Below are 16,099 nucleotides of genomic sequence, written 5' to 3' on the forward strand. Positions count from 1 at the left end.
CAATGCTAATGGTCCCCCAATAGCCCTAAGGAAGCAAAGCCGGCTGGGAAGAACAAAAGCCAGGCTTCAACTGAATCCCCAAACCGAGTCTGCTGATGGGTTGCAAAGTAGCCAACCTTAAAATGAACTGTTTGTAAGCCAGAGGACTTTGTTTCTTGGTATACCTGACAATTGCATCTCTGTACAACTCAACAATGGACATATTCACATGGCTAAACCCATGACCTATATGATGCCCATGTTCTCTCATGTTCCATGACAAGCTGTGAATCTAACTTTGTTTCAAGATTTGCCTGAGGCTCTGCAATGGAGCCTTCCTATTATCTAAGGGTTCGTAGGGTTTGAAGTTGACTGTGCTTTATAAGACCTTTATTAAGGAACAATCATAAGGATGATAATCATTTTGGCAAATATCGTCTGCATTTCTTTATTTCGTAATTTCTTTATCTTTATTTCATTCTTTATCTCTTTCTATTTCTTTCATTGTTGTATTAGTTATACATTGAATCATTATTCATGTTGGGATGAAACTGTACCAGGATTATCATTTAATGTTGTCACCCAACCATAGGAAGTGCCTGATGCATGCTGTGAACAATGTTGAAATGTCATTGAAAATTTGTTATTGAAATTATATGTGATTGACCATAGTGAGAAGCAGATGAGCCCCTCGTGTGACTCATGGATTAATTCAGCTCCTTGAGGCTATTGCGCGTCACAGAGCGTCTCACATGTTCGACGGCCGGTCCATTAGACAGGCCTCTGGAGCGAGGTTTAAATGTCTGCAGCCGCAGCATGAATTCAGTGCGTGCGCTCATTACTCACAGTGCGCGTTACTCCGTCTTGTCTTAGGTTATGTTTAGTTTTGTCTTTTAGTTTTGCACAGTCGTTTTTGCTCTTTAAGTTTTTCCCGTCTTCGAGCTACTCAAAAGCCACACCGAGTAGCGTGATTCATTTTTCAGAAGACGTGTTTCTATAATTTGCTACAAGTTTTCAAGTTAACTATAAAAACTTGAATTCTGTGCGGTGGTTGCAGGATTACTATTACATGCTTCTGCACTGGCACACCTGTTAAAGCATGAGGACCAGAGATGAGAGCTGTTCAACAGTTTATTGTCTTCATTTACCACAGGCAGTTAACTGATCGATGATTGAATGACTAGAAACAAAACAAACAGTATAAAGTTTCTGAATAGATCCAATCAAACATAACTGAGCAAATCAATAAAGTAACAGTAAAGTAACAATAACTATGACAAATCATAACTTACTCAGATAATGCATCGACTATTCAGTCAGCTGGAGAGGAGATGAGAGGCAGCACCATGTGGTGGCCCTGCTGCAGCAAACAAAGGAAGAGGCTGAGCAGGCCTGACTCAGGCCTTTTAACAGTTCGGTTGTGGCCTGATAGGTGGAGGCCAGGGCCCGCCCCCTCAGAAACCCAGGCAGGTAGGGGGATTTGCTACATTAACCTTTTTGTTTAGCCAAACGTTTTGTTTTAACTTCAGTAAATTTAGGCAAGTAATACTAATTTTGTAGTTTTTTTTTCGCCCGACATCGAAGAGACTCTTAATTTGTACTATCAGTCTAAAATAATCCGTCACGGACTCAACCGAACCAAACCCTGCAGCCAGCTGTTGATCCTTGGTCCGGATAACAACCGTCCGGAGCAGTCCCTCATCTGTAACCGACACTCTAGAACCAGTTCCAGAGACGTCACCGTCCAATATCAGCTCTCCACCTTGGTGCGTTTGGCCTTCACCAGACCACTGAGTAGATCGAGTCAAGGACGACCATCTGGGCATCTTCGAGTTAGTTCGGAGCAGAGCACAACGGGACGCCATCAGTCAAGTAGGCATGCTAAGTGGGTTTGAATAAGAGTTGGTCCGTGAGGTTAAGATACTGCTAATTTATCCAAGTTCTCTCAACTACTCGTTAATTCCCTAACTTTACGTCGTGTCCTTATTATCCCCTTACAACTACTTCTCACTATCGCCAAACTTGTTTTACCATTGTGTTGCCATACGTTTCTTGTGTGTTCTGTCATATCATCTCCCATCTTCTGTCTTATTATTCATGATACATCACTCATTATCCATAATTCTGCTTAATAAATGATATTTTGATATAAGTCCTGGTTAGACGGTGTCCTTTTGAACTGAATATCTACGATCCCTGTATCCAGAATTTACACTTCAGATTATCAGACTGGTTTATCGTTAAGTTCATTCGTTAGTATTTTATCAGCGTTATAGCAGATAATTTCTGCAGTCCCTCTTAGCTGAGGAAGGTGGTGCCCTGTTATTTTATCAACGAATACAACATCAAATTAAGGTAGTCCCCTAGTAACACTACAGGGACATTATTCAGAATTACCTCTCACACACATATGTGAAATGATCTTACACACACTACTGAAACACTCTCACACAAACAACTGAAAAATTATTTGCTCGCATACACTACTGAAACGCTCTCACACACTACTGAAATGCTCTCATACGTACAAGTGAAACGCTCTCACACACACTACTGAAATACTCTCATACATACAAGTGAAATGCTCTCACACACTACTAAAATGCTCTCATATACACTACTGAAACGCTCTCACACATACAAGTGAAATGCTGTCTCACACACTACTGAAATGCTGTCTCACACACTACTGAAATGCTCTCATATAAACAATTGAAATGCTGTCGGAAAAGCAGTCTGGAAAGCAGACGAGATCGGGGGCAGCAGCAGGGGGCGGAGAAAAAAAGCTGTGGTCAAGTCAGTCAGTCAGTCAGTCAGTCAGTCAGTCTTCTTTGCGTTTTTGTTTAATTGTGGGTAACAGTTTGCATTTGATGTGTATTATTGCGGCAACTATGTTAGAGTGTGGACCAGCCTTACAGCAAGTCACAGAAACACTCACATCCCACTAGATCTAATTCAGATTTCTTAAAATGTTCTCAGATTCATACATCAGTTAGTACACAGTTTCTCCAGTTGTTTTAATAATGGCATTAAAGTGTTCTATATGTGATTTGTGATTTCTATTCATGGTTAAACCTCAATGTGGCATGAATTTTCATGTAAATCAGTATGTTATCAGTCTGCTGCTGTATATAAATGAGCTAAGCATACCTGTCCTTCTAAACCACCTCAATACATTAAAAACATTAATAGTCAAAGAGACAAAGAGGACAAAAGCTATATCATATTATTGATCTGTCAGATACTCAGACTGTCAGGGCTTCATGTCTGTACACGTTTTTAACATCACATCACTTACCACAAGTTTTTGTGTTGATAAAGACTTCAATATTAAAATCAGTGCAATGTTAACATATATTAGACAACAACTATTGCAGGCAGTTTATGATCTGTAAAAGGTGAGAGCCAGGTGTTTCCCATCATGCCCTGGGTCTTGCAGTTGGTGGAGAGCAACGCAAGTTCAGAAAACTATGTACATATAGGCATTGGGCCGAAATTTTCACACAGACCAAAAGGAGCGTGTGACACTGTTCAGCTGCTCCTCAGAGTTGTGTTGTATCTCAGTGTTGTAACTGCTTTTATGCAGTAATGCATAAATCACAATGTACAATAGTAAGAATTTCTAACTAGACTGTTATAACTAGTGTTACAATTTATGTTATTATATGACAACTGTAAGTGCAATAAAACCTCAATGAGTAAAATGCCAATAAGTCACTTGTTCAACAAGCACAACTGAGTTTGCTATGAATTTTAAAATTCTGCAGGTTGTTGTAAACACCCTCTCCTCTCTCTACCTGCTGCAACAGACAGTGACAGTCAGGGGAGGACACATTAATGTCAGAAATATTATTTATTTTAATGACATACGACTTTTAAAAAAATATGTAAAATAAGGCAGTTTTTTCATGTCCTCAGGAATCACTCTGAAATTTTAATGTTTATTGTCTCCCGTAACAATGAAATATAGCTGGTTTATGCCTGTGAAAAACATTAACTTTGTATAAAAACAAGAAAAGATTTATTATACCAGGTTTTAGCAAAATTGCTATTTTACACCCGTAGCCCCTGGGCAGGTAGACAGACCAACAAAGAGAGTAAGAAAAGAGACAGTAAAAGAGAACAGAAATATTAAGGTAATAGACAAAAATATATACAAGCACAATCATCCCTGCATCACAAAAACCTTAAACAAAGTCCCAAACATAATTTGTCAGTCTGAAATTTGTTTGCTCTTTGCCTAGTCCCAAGTCAAATCTGAAGTGCCTGGGAAGGTATTTCAGTCAAAACGGAAGGTGTTTCAGTAAAACCGGAAAAGCTGCGGTTCAACAAAAATGCGCGCGATTCCCGTGTTGGTCGTCAGCCACGTTGTTCGCTACACTAATGTCTGCCCAACAGCCTGCAAGTAGCCTAACCGAGGCAGCAGCGTTACTTCACACTGTACTGGCGTCAGCAGAGACCATCAGAACCTTGTCAAATGCGACAACAGTCGGGCAGCAACCGACCGTTGCAACGCCAAGCCGCGACACGCTGGACAGTCACATAGCGTCGCTTTTCCCCTCCGGACAACACGGCAGCATGACACCGCCAGCTGCAGCTCCAGTCCGGAGAGAGTGTGCGCCGCGCTATCAAGCGCAACGCTTCAGCTCCTGGACATCAGGCACAAGGAGGAAAAGGTAATTATACATAGTTTTTTTTTTCTAAATTATTGTTTAATCTAACCAACGTAACGCAACGCAACATGGCATGGTAGTGAGCTTGTGCCTCCACTACAAACGTACTGGGGATTGAACCTTCACTACCACCCTAATACAGGGTTTCCGCGGGTCCTAAGAGTCTCAGATCTTCTGCAAACTTGGCGTATGTCTTGCAGGGGGCCCAGATAGGTACACTGTCAAATTAGTTGCATGTAGGTGCCAGCTAGTATTTTTTGTAGTGTTTTAGCGTTGTTGTTATGGTAACATATGGGAATGTGAGACACGTGGTGGTACTTCAGCAGGTAAATCCTCTTATTTTCTGCCCCACACTACATTTACCAGTGATGATCTTCACTGCACATTACTGCTGTGATTAAATAAATCCTTTATCAGCATTTGAAGTTTTAAGTCAAGTACTTAAGTAAAACAATACTGATTATACATTAAAAAACTTTTTATGTATGCCCCCTTTTTGTCTTTGCTTATTTCTCAAGTATGTCTCAGCATAAAGGAATGACTATTATATATCCCCTTTTTACATTACATTTATATCACTCAGAAACACCAGTCCTATTTCAAGGTGGCTGCTGAACTCTGACCTTTCGATTGACACCTCAGTTGACGAATTATGACCTTTCATGCCCTGTCCACAGCCTACAATAGCTAATGAGTCTGTGTGAAAGGGAAGGGCAGATATATGGTTTTTCATGGTAGATTAATGGCTCAGAGAGAAATCACATAAATAAGAGTGTTTAGGGCTTGAAGTGTCAAAAATGGGTTAAAATGAATATATTTCACCTAAATATGAATATTAATGGGTTAAATATAACTGATATTGATAACCACTACCCATTATTGATATAATATTGATAGGGGGTGGTGGTGGTTAGTATTTTGTATTGTATTTCCTATAGCAGTATGACATATATTGGACTGGCTGTTTTCATGTGGTCTGATTGTTACATTCTTATTTCAGAGTCAGGACACAGCAGCATGACCATTTCAACAAGGACGTAATACTACTCCCTAATCAATCATGGGGAGTAGTTTGCAAACAAGGTCCAAAATCATGGTTGCACAAACATGGACACATCCTCAGTGCCTTTGAATTCCAGAAGGACTGGGACCACCAGACTGTTTTAGAACGCATCAGGGATGGCTTTGGTGAGCACATTCCAGACGATGTCAGGTAAATGCCTCTTTTTTCTTCTTACTTTGTAATATATATTAATTATGGTTTTTTTTTTATAGAACACTTAAAAAACTTTTTAAAAATGGTAAACACAGGTTTACAAAGTGCAATCATGATTATTACAAACATTTGCTCAGCATTTGTTTTAAAAGTTAATTGGAGCAAGAAACCAAAGTGCCACCCATAGTTACAGAGTAACACAGTAACAATAACAATGACTAACAAAGAGTGTACAACACACTGTTGTGCTACACAGCTTAAAGCTTTTGTTGTTGTTCTAATATCCCCATCTTCTTTCTAGCCTCCAGTTTCTCATGGCTTGTGGCAATAAGCTGGTGTCCCCTAAACTCCAGGGTGGTCAGGAGCTGAATGGGATGCTAATTCACAAGGTCTTTAAAACCAAAGCCCTATATGTGAGACCATCAAGGACCCTTTTAGTACGTTTGTTGTTGCTTTTTTACCACTTAATAAAATTGTTCTAAATCTAATAATTTAAAAAAAAAAATATATATATATATTTTTTTCTTTCTCTGTTTAAGATTGACTCTGAAGAAGAAAATGACTGTTCTCACATTACTACCAGATCAACATTAAGCATGCATGCAACTAAGGGCAGCGATGATGATTGTGTTGAAGTTGATGGTCCTCAGATTTGCACAGACATGAGCAATAGTGGCACCACCAGGGCTGCTACCAGGTTTAGAGTAATGCGTATCCCAGTACTAGCAGTCATGATGGAGATGGTAAACTTGGCACTAGTGCTGGTCATGAAGACAGCTGTGGCTCCAATCACACCGTCAGTAGTAGTGATCATGATGGAGGCTGCCTTGCAAGAGGTGATGGGAACCCTGGCACCAGTGGTAATGATGGAGGCTACCTTGCAAAAGGTGATGGGGACCCTGGCACCAGTGGTGATGATGGAGGCTGCCTCACAAAAGGTGGAAGGAACCCTGGCACAACTGATCATGATGGTGACTACGCTTCATATTTGACACTCGTGGCTACTCTTTCGCCTGACTCTTCAGATGATGAGGAATTAAACCAAGCCATAATTGCCAGTATGGAGAGTCAAATGTGAGTAGCACACACCTAGTATGTGAGCTTGAGAGATCAGGATAACTCGAGAAGAATGACGTGATCTCATAATTGATATGAATCCTTTATCCCTTACATTATCACATCCACATTTTGGATTAAATGGTTGCTTACAACCAACAATTTCACAAAATACAAGTTGTTGTAAATTATGTCACATCAGTGTCTGATCATTCATTTTTGACTTTGTGTTTATAGTGCAGAAAAGGTCCCAGTCCAAGAGATACTGCTGGAACTGTCAAGCAAAATTAGCACAAAACGGCAGTGCAAATTTAATATAAATCGCTCTGCTGTCTGGGAGGGAGCCATGCGGGGCTTCCGAAGGGTATCCTACGACCCCAACTTGATGATCTGTGTAAAATTCTCCGATGACATGGGGAGAAATGAAGAAGGAGTTGATTTAGGAGGACCAAGAAGGGAATTCTTGAGGCTGCTGATGGAGACTATTGCCAGGTCGCCCATGTTTGAGGGAAAAGAAAACAGCAAGAACTTTGCTCTTGACAGTACTGGTAATGTCTGGCTTTTCTAAAAATTCATATTGTGAGCCATTTTAATTGATACTGATTCTGACATGCAACTTGTAACTTTTGAACTGATTTACAGTTTATTTAATATTATACTGGAAATCCCATGGTTTCATGTAGTAGCACGTCTTAATGTAATGTTAATTTCCTCAAATAATGACGGGGGCCTTTACTTACCTCAACTGCAGAAGATACTAGGCTTTTGTAAAGTGGGCTTGTTTTAGAGGCAGGGCTTTAAGCATAATTGGACATATTTTAGTATGAAGCCCTGTTTTAATCTGCCCCTGTTTGCCCTGTTACAGTTCGAGACCCAGCCTTTAATTGACAGCCAGTTTTTGTTAGCCGAAATGTGGCATCAATATTATATTTCCTTTTATGCCATTGTTTTGCAGCTCTAAGAGAGGACTGGTACTACGTTGCTGGCAAAGCCATTGCAGTGAGCTTGGTACATGGCGGTCCACCACCAAACTTCCTCTCGCCAACAGTATTATGTCTTCTGGTCAGTGGTTCAGCAAATCCAAAACTAGAAGACATAGCTGACACGAAACTCTTGGAAAAAGTCAAAAAGGTCAGTTGATAGCTTTTAAATGTTATACTGCATTAGAATTAGTTTACATTAAAAGATTCTCTTCTTGTTTTCCATTTTGAAAAGGAGTATCAGCCCACTTTTTCCATATGTTGTAGTTTAAATGCCACCACTATTCAATGGACAAGTGTTGACAGCAAGGCATATTTTCCTTGTTATTTATCACATTGTAGCAATGTGTGGAAAAAAAACCTGTACTGCCATGAACTGTTAGGGACCTCTAGGCTTTCTGCAGTATGCAGACCACTTGTGTCTGCGTTCTTACTAATAAGTTAAAAGACTAATAACTTCCATAACAAGCCATCTTGGTGCTTCTTGTGATGCTAGGTATCTGAAAGTACAACCCTTGAGGACCTTGAGAAGTCACATGCACCTTTGCTTAACTACTTGGCCAATGCAGGATGTCTGAGGCCTATGCGGTCGATAAGAGACAGGGATCTGCTGGTACAAGACATTGTCATGTTTCAGGTCATCCACAGGGTTCAAGGTCCATTTCAAAGGTATTCAGTGTTAGTTGTTGTACAGTCAGATCAATCTCAAAAGGAGTAATAATTTTAAACATTGACCAGCAAGGTGTAAGACTAGCTTCACAAAATCTGTTATGTTTGTATAAAACCAAGTGACAGATTGACAATGTACAAGTGAATAATGGATCATACAATTTTTTAATGTTTATACAGATTCTGTGAAGGACTGAAAACTCTTGGGGTTCTGGACCAAATACGACGACATCCAGACAGCTTTCGACCCCTGTTCTGCTATGAGCCGAACATACTGACTGCTGACCTGGTGGATGATCTTTTCATCATTCATCTCTCTCCAGAAGGAAGCAACAAGAGAGCTGCTGAGGAGATGGTTTTTACTTTCTGGAGGGACTATCTCCAAGATGCAGAAGGTAATTAATGGCTTAATGGTCAAATAAACTGATGCATCTGTTTTTTTAGTATCATTCTTTTTATTTTATTTTATTTTTTGCAAAATATTCCTGTACAACAAACATGACAGATTAAATGCATTTTCTTGGTAGTTGTAACATTATCACAAAGCAAACTGCAAATGTTGAAAGAGCTGTTATAAATTCATTGCTATGTAGGGGAACTACCTTAATTTGATTTTGCGTTTGTTGATAAAATGACAGGGCACCACCTTCCTCCAATTTATTAAGCAGAATTATGGATAATGGGTGATATATCATGAATAATACAACAGAAGATATGAGGTGATATGACAGAACACACAAGAAACTTATGGCAGCACAATGGTAAATAAGTTGGCGATAGTGAGAAGTAGTTGTAAGGGGATAATAGGGACGTGAACGTAAAGTTAAGGGATTAAACGAGCAGTTGAGAGAATTTGGATAAATTAGCAGTATCTTAACCTCACGGACCAACTCTTATTCAAACCCGCTGAGCATGCCTACTGGATTGATGGCGTCCCGGTGAGTTCTGCTCCGAACTAACTCGAAGATGCCCAGGTGCTCGTCCGTGGCTCGATCTGCTCGGTGGTCCGGTGGAAGGCCCAGGCACACCAAGGTGAAGAGCTGATGTTGGACGGTGATGTCTCTCGAACTGGGTTCTACGGTGTCGGTTACAGATGAGGGACGGCTCCGGATGGTTGTTAACCCAGACCAAGGATCAACAGCTGGCTGCAGGGTTTTGGTTCGGTTGAGTCCGTGAAGGATTATTTTAGACTGATAGTAACAACATTGATAGTCTCTTCGATGGCCGATTGAAAAGGGTCTACAAAATTATTATTATTTGACTAAAATTTACAGACTAAAATAAAACGTGTGGCTTAGAAAAATGAAAGTTTACGGCAAAACTATAGAAACACATCTTCGGAAAATTAAATCACGCTACTCGGTATGGCTTTTGCATAGCTCGAAGACGGGAAAAACTTAAAGGGCAAAACGACTGTACAAAACTAAGACAACTAAGAAGTAACAAACAAAACTAAACATAACGTAACATAACTTAAGACAAGACTGAGTAACGCGCACTGAATTCATGCTGCGGCTGCAGACATTTAAATCTCGCTCCGGGGCGTGTCTAATGGGCAGGCCGTCACACACGTGAGATGGTTTGCGACGCGCAATGTAATCCCGCCTCATGGAGCTGGAATTAATTAATGATTCATACGAGGGGCTCATCTGCTTCTCACTATGGTCAATCACATATATTTTGAATGGACGATTTTCAATGACATTTCAACATTGTTCACAGCATGCATTAGGCACTTCCTATGCTTGGGTGACAACATTAAATGATAATCCTGGTACAGTTTCATCCCAACATGTATAATGACTCAATGTATAACTAATACAAAAATAAAGATAAAGAAATAAAGGCAGACTATATTTGCCAAAATGATTATCATCCTTATGATTATTCCTTAATAAAAGTCTCATAAAGCACAATCAACTTCAAACCCTTAGATGGTAGGAAGGCTCCATGGCAGAGCCTCGGGCAAATCTTAAAACAAGGTTAGATTCACAGCTTTGTCATGGGACATGAGAGAACATGGGCATCATACAGATCATGGGTTTAGTCATGTGAACATATCCAGCGTGGAGTCAGACAGAGAGAGATGCAATTGTCCAGGTATACCAAGAAACAAAGTCCTCCGACTTACAAACAGTTCATTTCAAGGTTGGCTAATTTGCAACCCATCAGCAGACTCGGTTTGTGGATTCAGTTGAAACCTGGCCTTTGTTCTTCCCAGCCGGTTTTACTGTATTGAGTCCTTAGGGCTATGGGGGGAGTAATCAGCATTGAGTGGGACATCCTGCGTAGGAGATAGGCGTTGACCTTTTGGCTCTCTTTTTTTTTCAACATGTGAGAAGAGTAGTATACTGAGCCAGACATCCTGTCTCTCTTCGAAATCAGATTGCATTATAGGTAAACCAGATGGTCTACAATTCAATCGGTTGGCGGGTTTACACCTCCATTTCTCTTGAGTATCGCCAGAAAAGGAGGGAAAGAAGGGGTCAGTTGGAGGCTAGTTCTGCTACAGCTATAAGAGGCATTCAGATTTTAGATGCTTTGGTTTTTAGAAATTAAATACTCTTACTGGACAGTTTATTCAGTATCAGCTGATGTTAATTGCTTTAGAGATGATTCACATACACATTAATTGGACCAACTACCACTGATAATATTTTTGTTTTTACAGAAGACGAGGGGCCATCCAAACTAGAGAAGATATTGGCTTTCGCAACTGGAGCATCTGTGGTACCACCTATCGGCTTTTCCCCAACTCCTTCTGTCCAGTTCATTCACAAAGGAGATGATGGCTTCTCTACTGTTACGGCCCTGCTGGCCGTTTGCTTTGAGAAAGGGGGTGTGTGGTTTGATATAAACTAATCATTGTTTTTTCCGAGGTAATCAGCTGATCCAGCCTTTCAATTAGACTGATGGTGAACACCTGGGCCGGTGCATGGAACGAGTTAAATGCCGTGGCTGATTGGCGTCTGGTCTCTTGGGGCTTCTCTCTTCTCTTCGCTGCTTGGCGCTGCTTTGGCTTGGCTTGGCTTGGCGTGGATCGGCTCGGCTCTTCTCTTTGCGACTTTGCTTGGCTCTGCTCTGCTCGACTCGTTTCTCCCGACCAGCGCCTGTTGTTCTGTTTATATCTTTAGTTGTTAAGTTTCTTTTGTGTAAATAAATATATTTTGTATTTTGCTTCGCTCGGCGTTTTTTTTTGTATAGCAAGACGTCGTCGAAATGATCGCCCGATAGGATCCACTTGATGCAGGCTCTGTCTGACCCGCCAGCGCTGAATCCTCAAGCCACATGATCTCAGGCTTCCAATTATGTATGCTTCGCCTGCATTTGGAGTGTTCTGTAGTATACTAGTTACAACTCGGTCCAGGTCTTGATTTGACATTACAGAATACCTTAATGGCTCAACTCCCAGTCTTTGTCTGTGTCTGTATAGTGTTCTTCAACTAATTCCAAAGCATAATGCAATTCTCTGCCATGACATACCGATGAACACACAGTGAGAAATCTGTTCAGTGGCTATGCTATATCTGGGCCGTCCTGGATGGCCAGTCAAGGTTGTTGGAGGTGTCAAATTTGTGGTCACTTCAGTGGACCTCTGTCTGGCCTCATGTTCATGCAGCAAGTTGTGAAAGCATCTATACAGTGATCCTAGAAGGTTACTGACATCCCTATCATCACACACAGCAAGAAATGCAGATAGCGTTCAGGTATGCTCATTAAGCTCTCTATAAAGCCTCTCCTGATGGAAATTGTCAGACTCCTCTCTTTGTAGCCTCTCAATACATTGCAGAGCACTAGTAAAAAAAACGACAACGTCCTCCTCATTGCCTCTCACTTCAAAAAATAAAGCTTGGACTTGAAAAATGAAGAATATCAGATGAACATACATCGTGGTTGAAGCAAGGGTTGAAGTACTTCAAACTCAGCAAAAGCACATGCACTTCCCTGTGTGGAGTCTTCCTGTTTCCGTCAGATGACAGGAAGGCCTTCCTGTTTAGCTGTAATTTTCGTATTCACTACTTACCTGTTATAGTTTCCAATTCTATATCAGAGCAATTCAGCTGTGTATATAAGCACATTTTACTAGTATGTGGTAAAGCTTTTTAGTAGTTTATACAAAATGTTGTGCGTATAAGAGAGCATTTCACTTGTATGTATGAGAGCATTACAGTAGTGTGTGTGAGAGCGTTTCACTTGTATGTATAAAGGCATTTCAGTTGTGTGTGAGGGCGTTTCAGTAGTGTATATGAGAGCATTTCAGTAGTGTGTGAGAGCGTTTCACTTGTACGTATGAGAACATTTCAGTAGTGTGTGAGAGCGTTTCAGTAGTGTATGCGAGCAAATAATTTTTCAGTTGTTTGTGTGAGAGCATTTCACGTGTGTGTGAGAGGTAATTCTGAATAATGTCCCTGACGGCCCCTCATAGCTCCGGCTCCAGTTCCTATTTCTTCACGTTCTCGCCTTCCATTCTTTCTTCATTGTTTCTTCCATCTCGCCTGGTGGTGGGTCAGTACCAGCACCAAAGCGCAAATGAAGGCGACTGCTTACGGCCCCGGGCTGTTCATTATCCACCGTGCTGCTGTTCTTGTTGTTATTGGATACAGGAAGAAGAGGCAGAAATGACGTGCATTGCGTTATGACGTTCTCCGTGCGTCGACACGTTGTCCGTGCGTCGCTGTTTTGATCGGGATATCCCAATTGATTACAATTACCATGTATACAGGAATAACCCTGTTTGCTCACGCATGTAAACAGGTTATTCCGAATGTTTCAGAAACCGGAATATTGATCATAACCCGAATATTGACTGCATGTAAACGTAGTCATTGTTGAAATGTCATTGAAAAAAACTGACCATTTAGATTATGTGATTGACCATAGTGAGGAGCAGTATAGTATAGTGTTATTGTTGTATAATAATCGTAGTATATTTTTTTCTAACAGATATGTGATGATATGTGATAACTGGAGACAATATTATAACCAATGCTAGCTGAGAGTAGTTGATTTGTTGAGCATGATATTGTTGTAGAAATGATCTGTTAGGATGTGATATTGTGATAGCAGCTGACTAGCTGAGAGTGATATCGTAAAGTAACAGCTGATGCGCCGAGCATGACACTGTAGCAGAGGTAGAGAGATCATGAAATCCTAGAGCATCCTCATCAGGGCTTTCTGGGACTTTCCACGAGGTTGTGCAGGTGTCTTTGCAGCTGTCTTGGCAGCTACTTCTTTGTGTGGTGAACAGTATAAAAGACAGAGCGCAGACCATTGTAAGTTGGAATCCTTCAGGCTGTGCTGTGCATTTCTGAACATATTCCCCTTTGTTGCCAGCAATAAAGTACTTAGCTCCTCAGACTTCTGACTCCTGCAGATCTTTATTGGACATTTTTAAGAAGATTTTTTGAAACAATTGGACAGCCGAATTTGAATGTTTATGGCATTCTTTGGTTTGTGCATTCGGCCTTCACATTCCACGACAGTATTATTCATTATTCATATCCATTCTCATTATTTTGTCAAATAAATAATACTTTTCATTGAAGTTGTTGTCAGACAGTCATTTTGAGCTGGAAATAGACAATCAGTGTATCAAGAGCTTACGCTTCAGATTATGAGACTGATCTATCATTTATTCATTAATTATTATTAAATCAGCATTAAAAGAAAAGAATAAATGAAATCCTTCTGAGCTGAGGAAGGTTGGTGCCCCTTTTTATATTAATGAGTGCAAACATTATTATCCCAAAGGTTAAATGACTTTATTCCCCTACATCTTGACTCTCTTTTGAAGAGTGGCAACATGAGGGCCTCAAAACAACTCTCAAATGACCTGAAAACAAAGATTGTTGAGCAGTATGGGTTAGGGGGAAGGCTACAAAAAACTATCAGAAATTTCAATTCTCAGCTTCCACTGTGAGGAACATAGTGGAAAATGGAAGGCTACAGGCACAGTTCTTGTTAAGGCCAGAAGTGGCAGACCAAGAAAAATATCGGATAGGCAAAGGTGAAGGATGGTGAGAATGGTCAAAAACAATACACAGATAATATCTAAAGACCTACAAGATCATCTTTCAGCAGATGGTGTCACTGTGCAACCTTCAACAATTCCGCCCACTTTGCACAAGAAAAAGCTGTATGGGAGAGTGATGCAGAAGAAGCCTTTTCTGAGCACACGCCACAAACAGAGTTGCTTGAGGTATTGTTACGACCCAGCTCACTAGGGGTAAGGAAGTAACAAAAAAACAACCAGATGTAAATGGCTAAAATAGTTATTTATTTAAACCCAAATGATTTTAAATTGTTTGTGTACAAAGGCTAACTTCCCAGACAACGAAAAGAGCAGTTGGGTGCTTTTCAAACAAATTAAATAATCATAACCAAAGGAGGCCTACAGTTCAGATGGATAACGAGAACCAAAATACAACGGAAAAAGCAGCCCTAAGCCTATTGAGGCTAACAAACGATATACCTGAAGGTGAGTGGAGAATCAGTCCCTGTCCTAAACCTAGCCCAGTTCGTGTCTGGTTACAGCAAACCCACAATGAGCACGAGCCCGGACAAATCTATCACAAAACAATCTAATCTCTCCTGTGCCGAGGACTGGTCATGAGATATGCCAGCTGCACACTGCCAGGCTGAGGCAACTCTTGTAGCCAGCAGGAGATAATCGCAGTGGATTGGACACCGGCTGGCTCCTCACCCATTGCCGTCCTTCTCCAGAGGAGGAGTCCTGTTTCCACACCCACTTACCTGCAACCACTCACACACGTGCCGGGCACGAGAACACAAACACAAGAATGGTGGCGACCATAGCAGGTATGCAAAAGCACATTTGGACAAGCCAGCTTCATTTTGGAATAAGGTGCAGTGGACTGATGAAACAAAGATTGAGTTATTTAGGCATAACAAGCAGCGTTATGGATGGAGGCGAAATAACACAGCATTCCAAGAAAAACACTTGCTACCCACAGTAAAATTTGGTGGAGGTTCCATCATGCTGTGTGGCTGTGCCAGTGCCAGTACTGGGAACTTGTTAAAGTTGAGGGTCACATGAATTCCATGCAATATCAGCGAATTCTTGAGAATAATGTTCAAGAATCTGTCACAAAGTTGAAGTTACACTAGGGCTGGATATTACAACAAGACAATGACCCAAAACACTGCTCAAAACCTACTCAGGCATTCATGCTGAGGAACAAGTACAATGTTCTGGAATGGCCTATCCCAGTCCCCAGATTTGAATATCATTAAAAATATGTGGGATGATTTGAAGCAGGCTGTCCATGGTCAGAAACCATCAGACCTAACTAAACGGGAGATGTTTTGTAAGGAAGAATGGTCCAAAATACCTTCATCCAGAATCCAGACACTCGTTAGAGGCTATAGGAAGCATCGAGTGGCTGTTATTTTTGCAAAAGCAAACTCTACTAAATATTGATGTAATTTTTCCCTTGGGATGCCCAAATTTATGCACTTGTCTAATTTTGTTTTGATGCATATTGCACATTTTCTGTTACTCCAAT

The 16,099-nt window shown here is 40.8% G+C and overlaps 1 protein-coding gene across 1 annotated transcript; it reads left to right on the forward strand.

Moving 5' to 3' along the window:
- Positions 1-7,270: 7,270 nt before the first annotated feature.
- Positions 7,271-11,435, forward strand: LOC139346711 (G2/M phase-specific E3 ubiquitin-protein ligase-like). The gene is made up of 5 exons (XM_070985948.1): positions 7,271-7,472; positions 7,880-8,055; positions 8,401-8,573; positions 8,754-8,968; positions 11,245-11,435. The coding sequence occupies exons 1-5, from the start codon at positions 7,271-7,273 to the stop codon at positions 11,433-11,435; spliced, it is 957 nt and encodes a 318-aa protein (XP_070842049.1).
- Positions 11,436-16,099: the final 4,664 nt, after the last annotated feature.

This window comes from Chaetodon trifascialis, chromosome 18 (genome assembly GCF_039877785.1).
Source record: "Chaetodon trifascialis isolate fChaTrf1 chromosome 18, fChaTrf1.hap1, whole genome shotgun sequence".
Lineage (NCBI taxonomy): Eukaryota > Metazoa > Chordata > Actinopteri > Chaetodontiformes > Chaetodontidae > Chaetodon > Chaetodon trifascialis.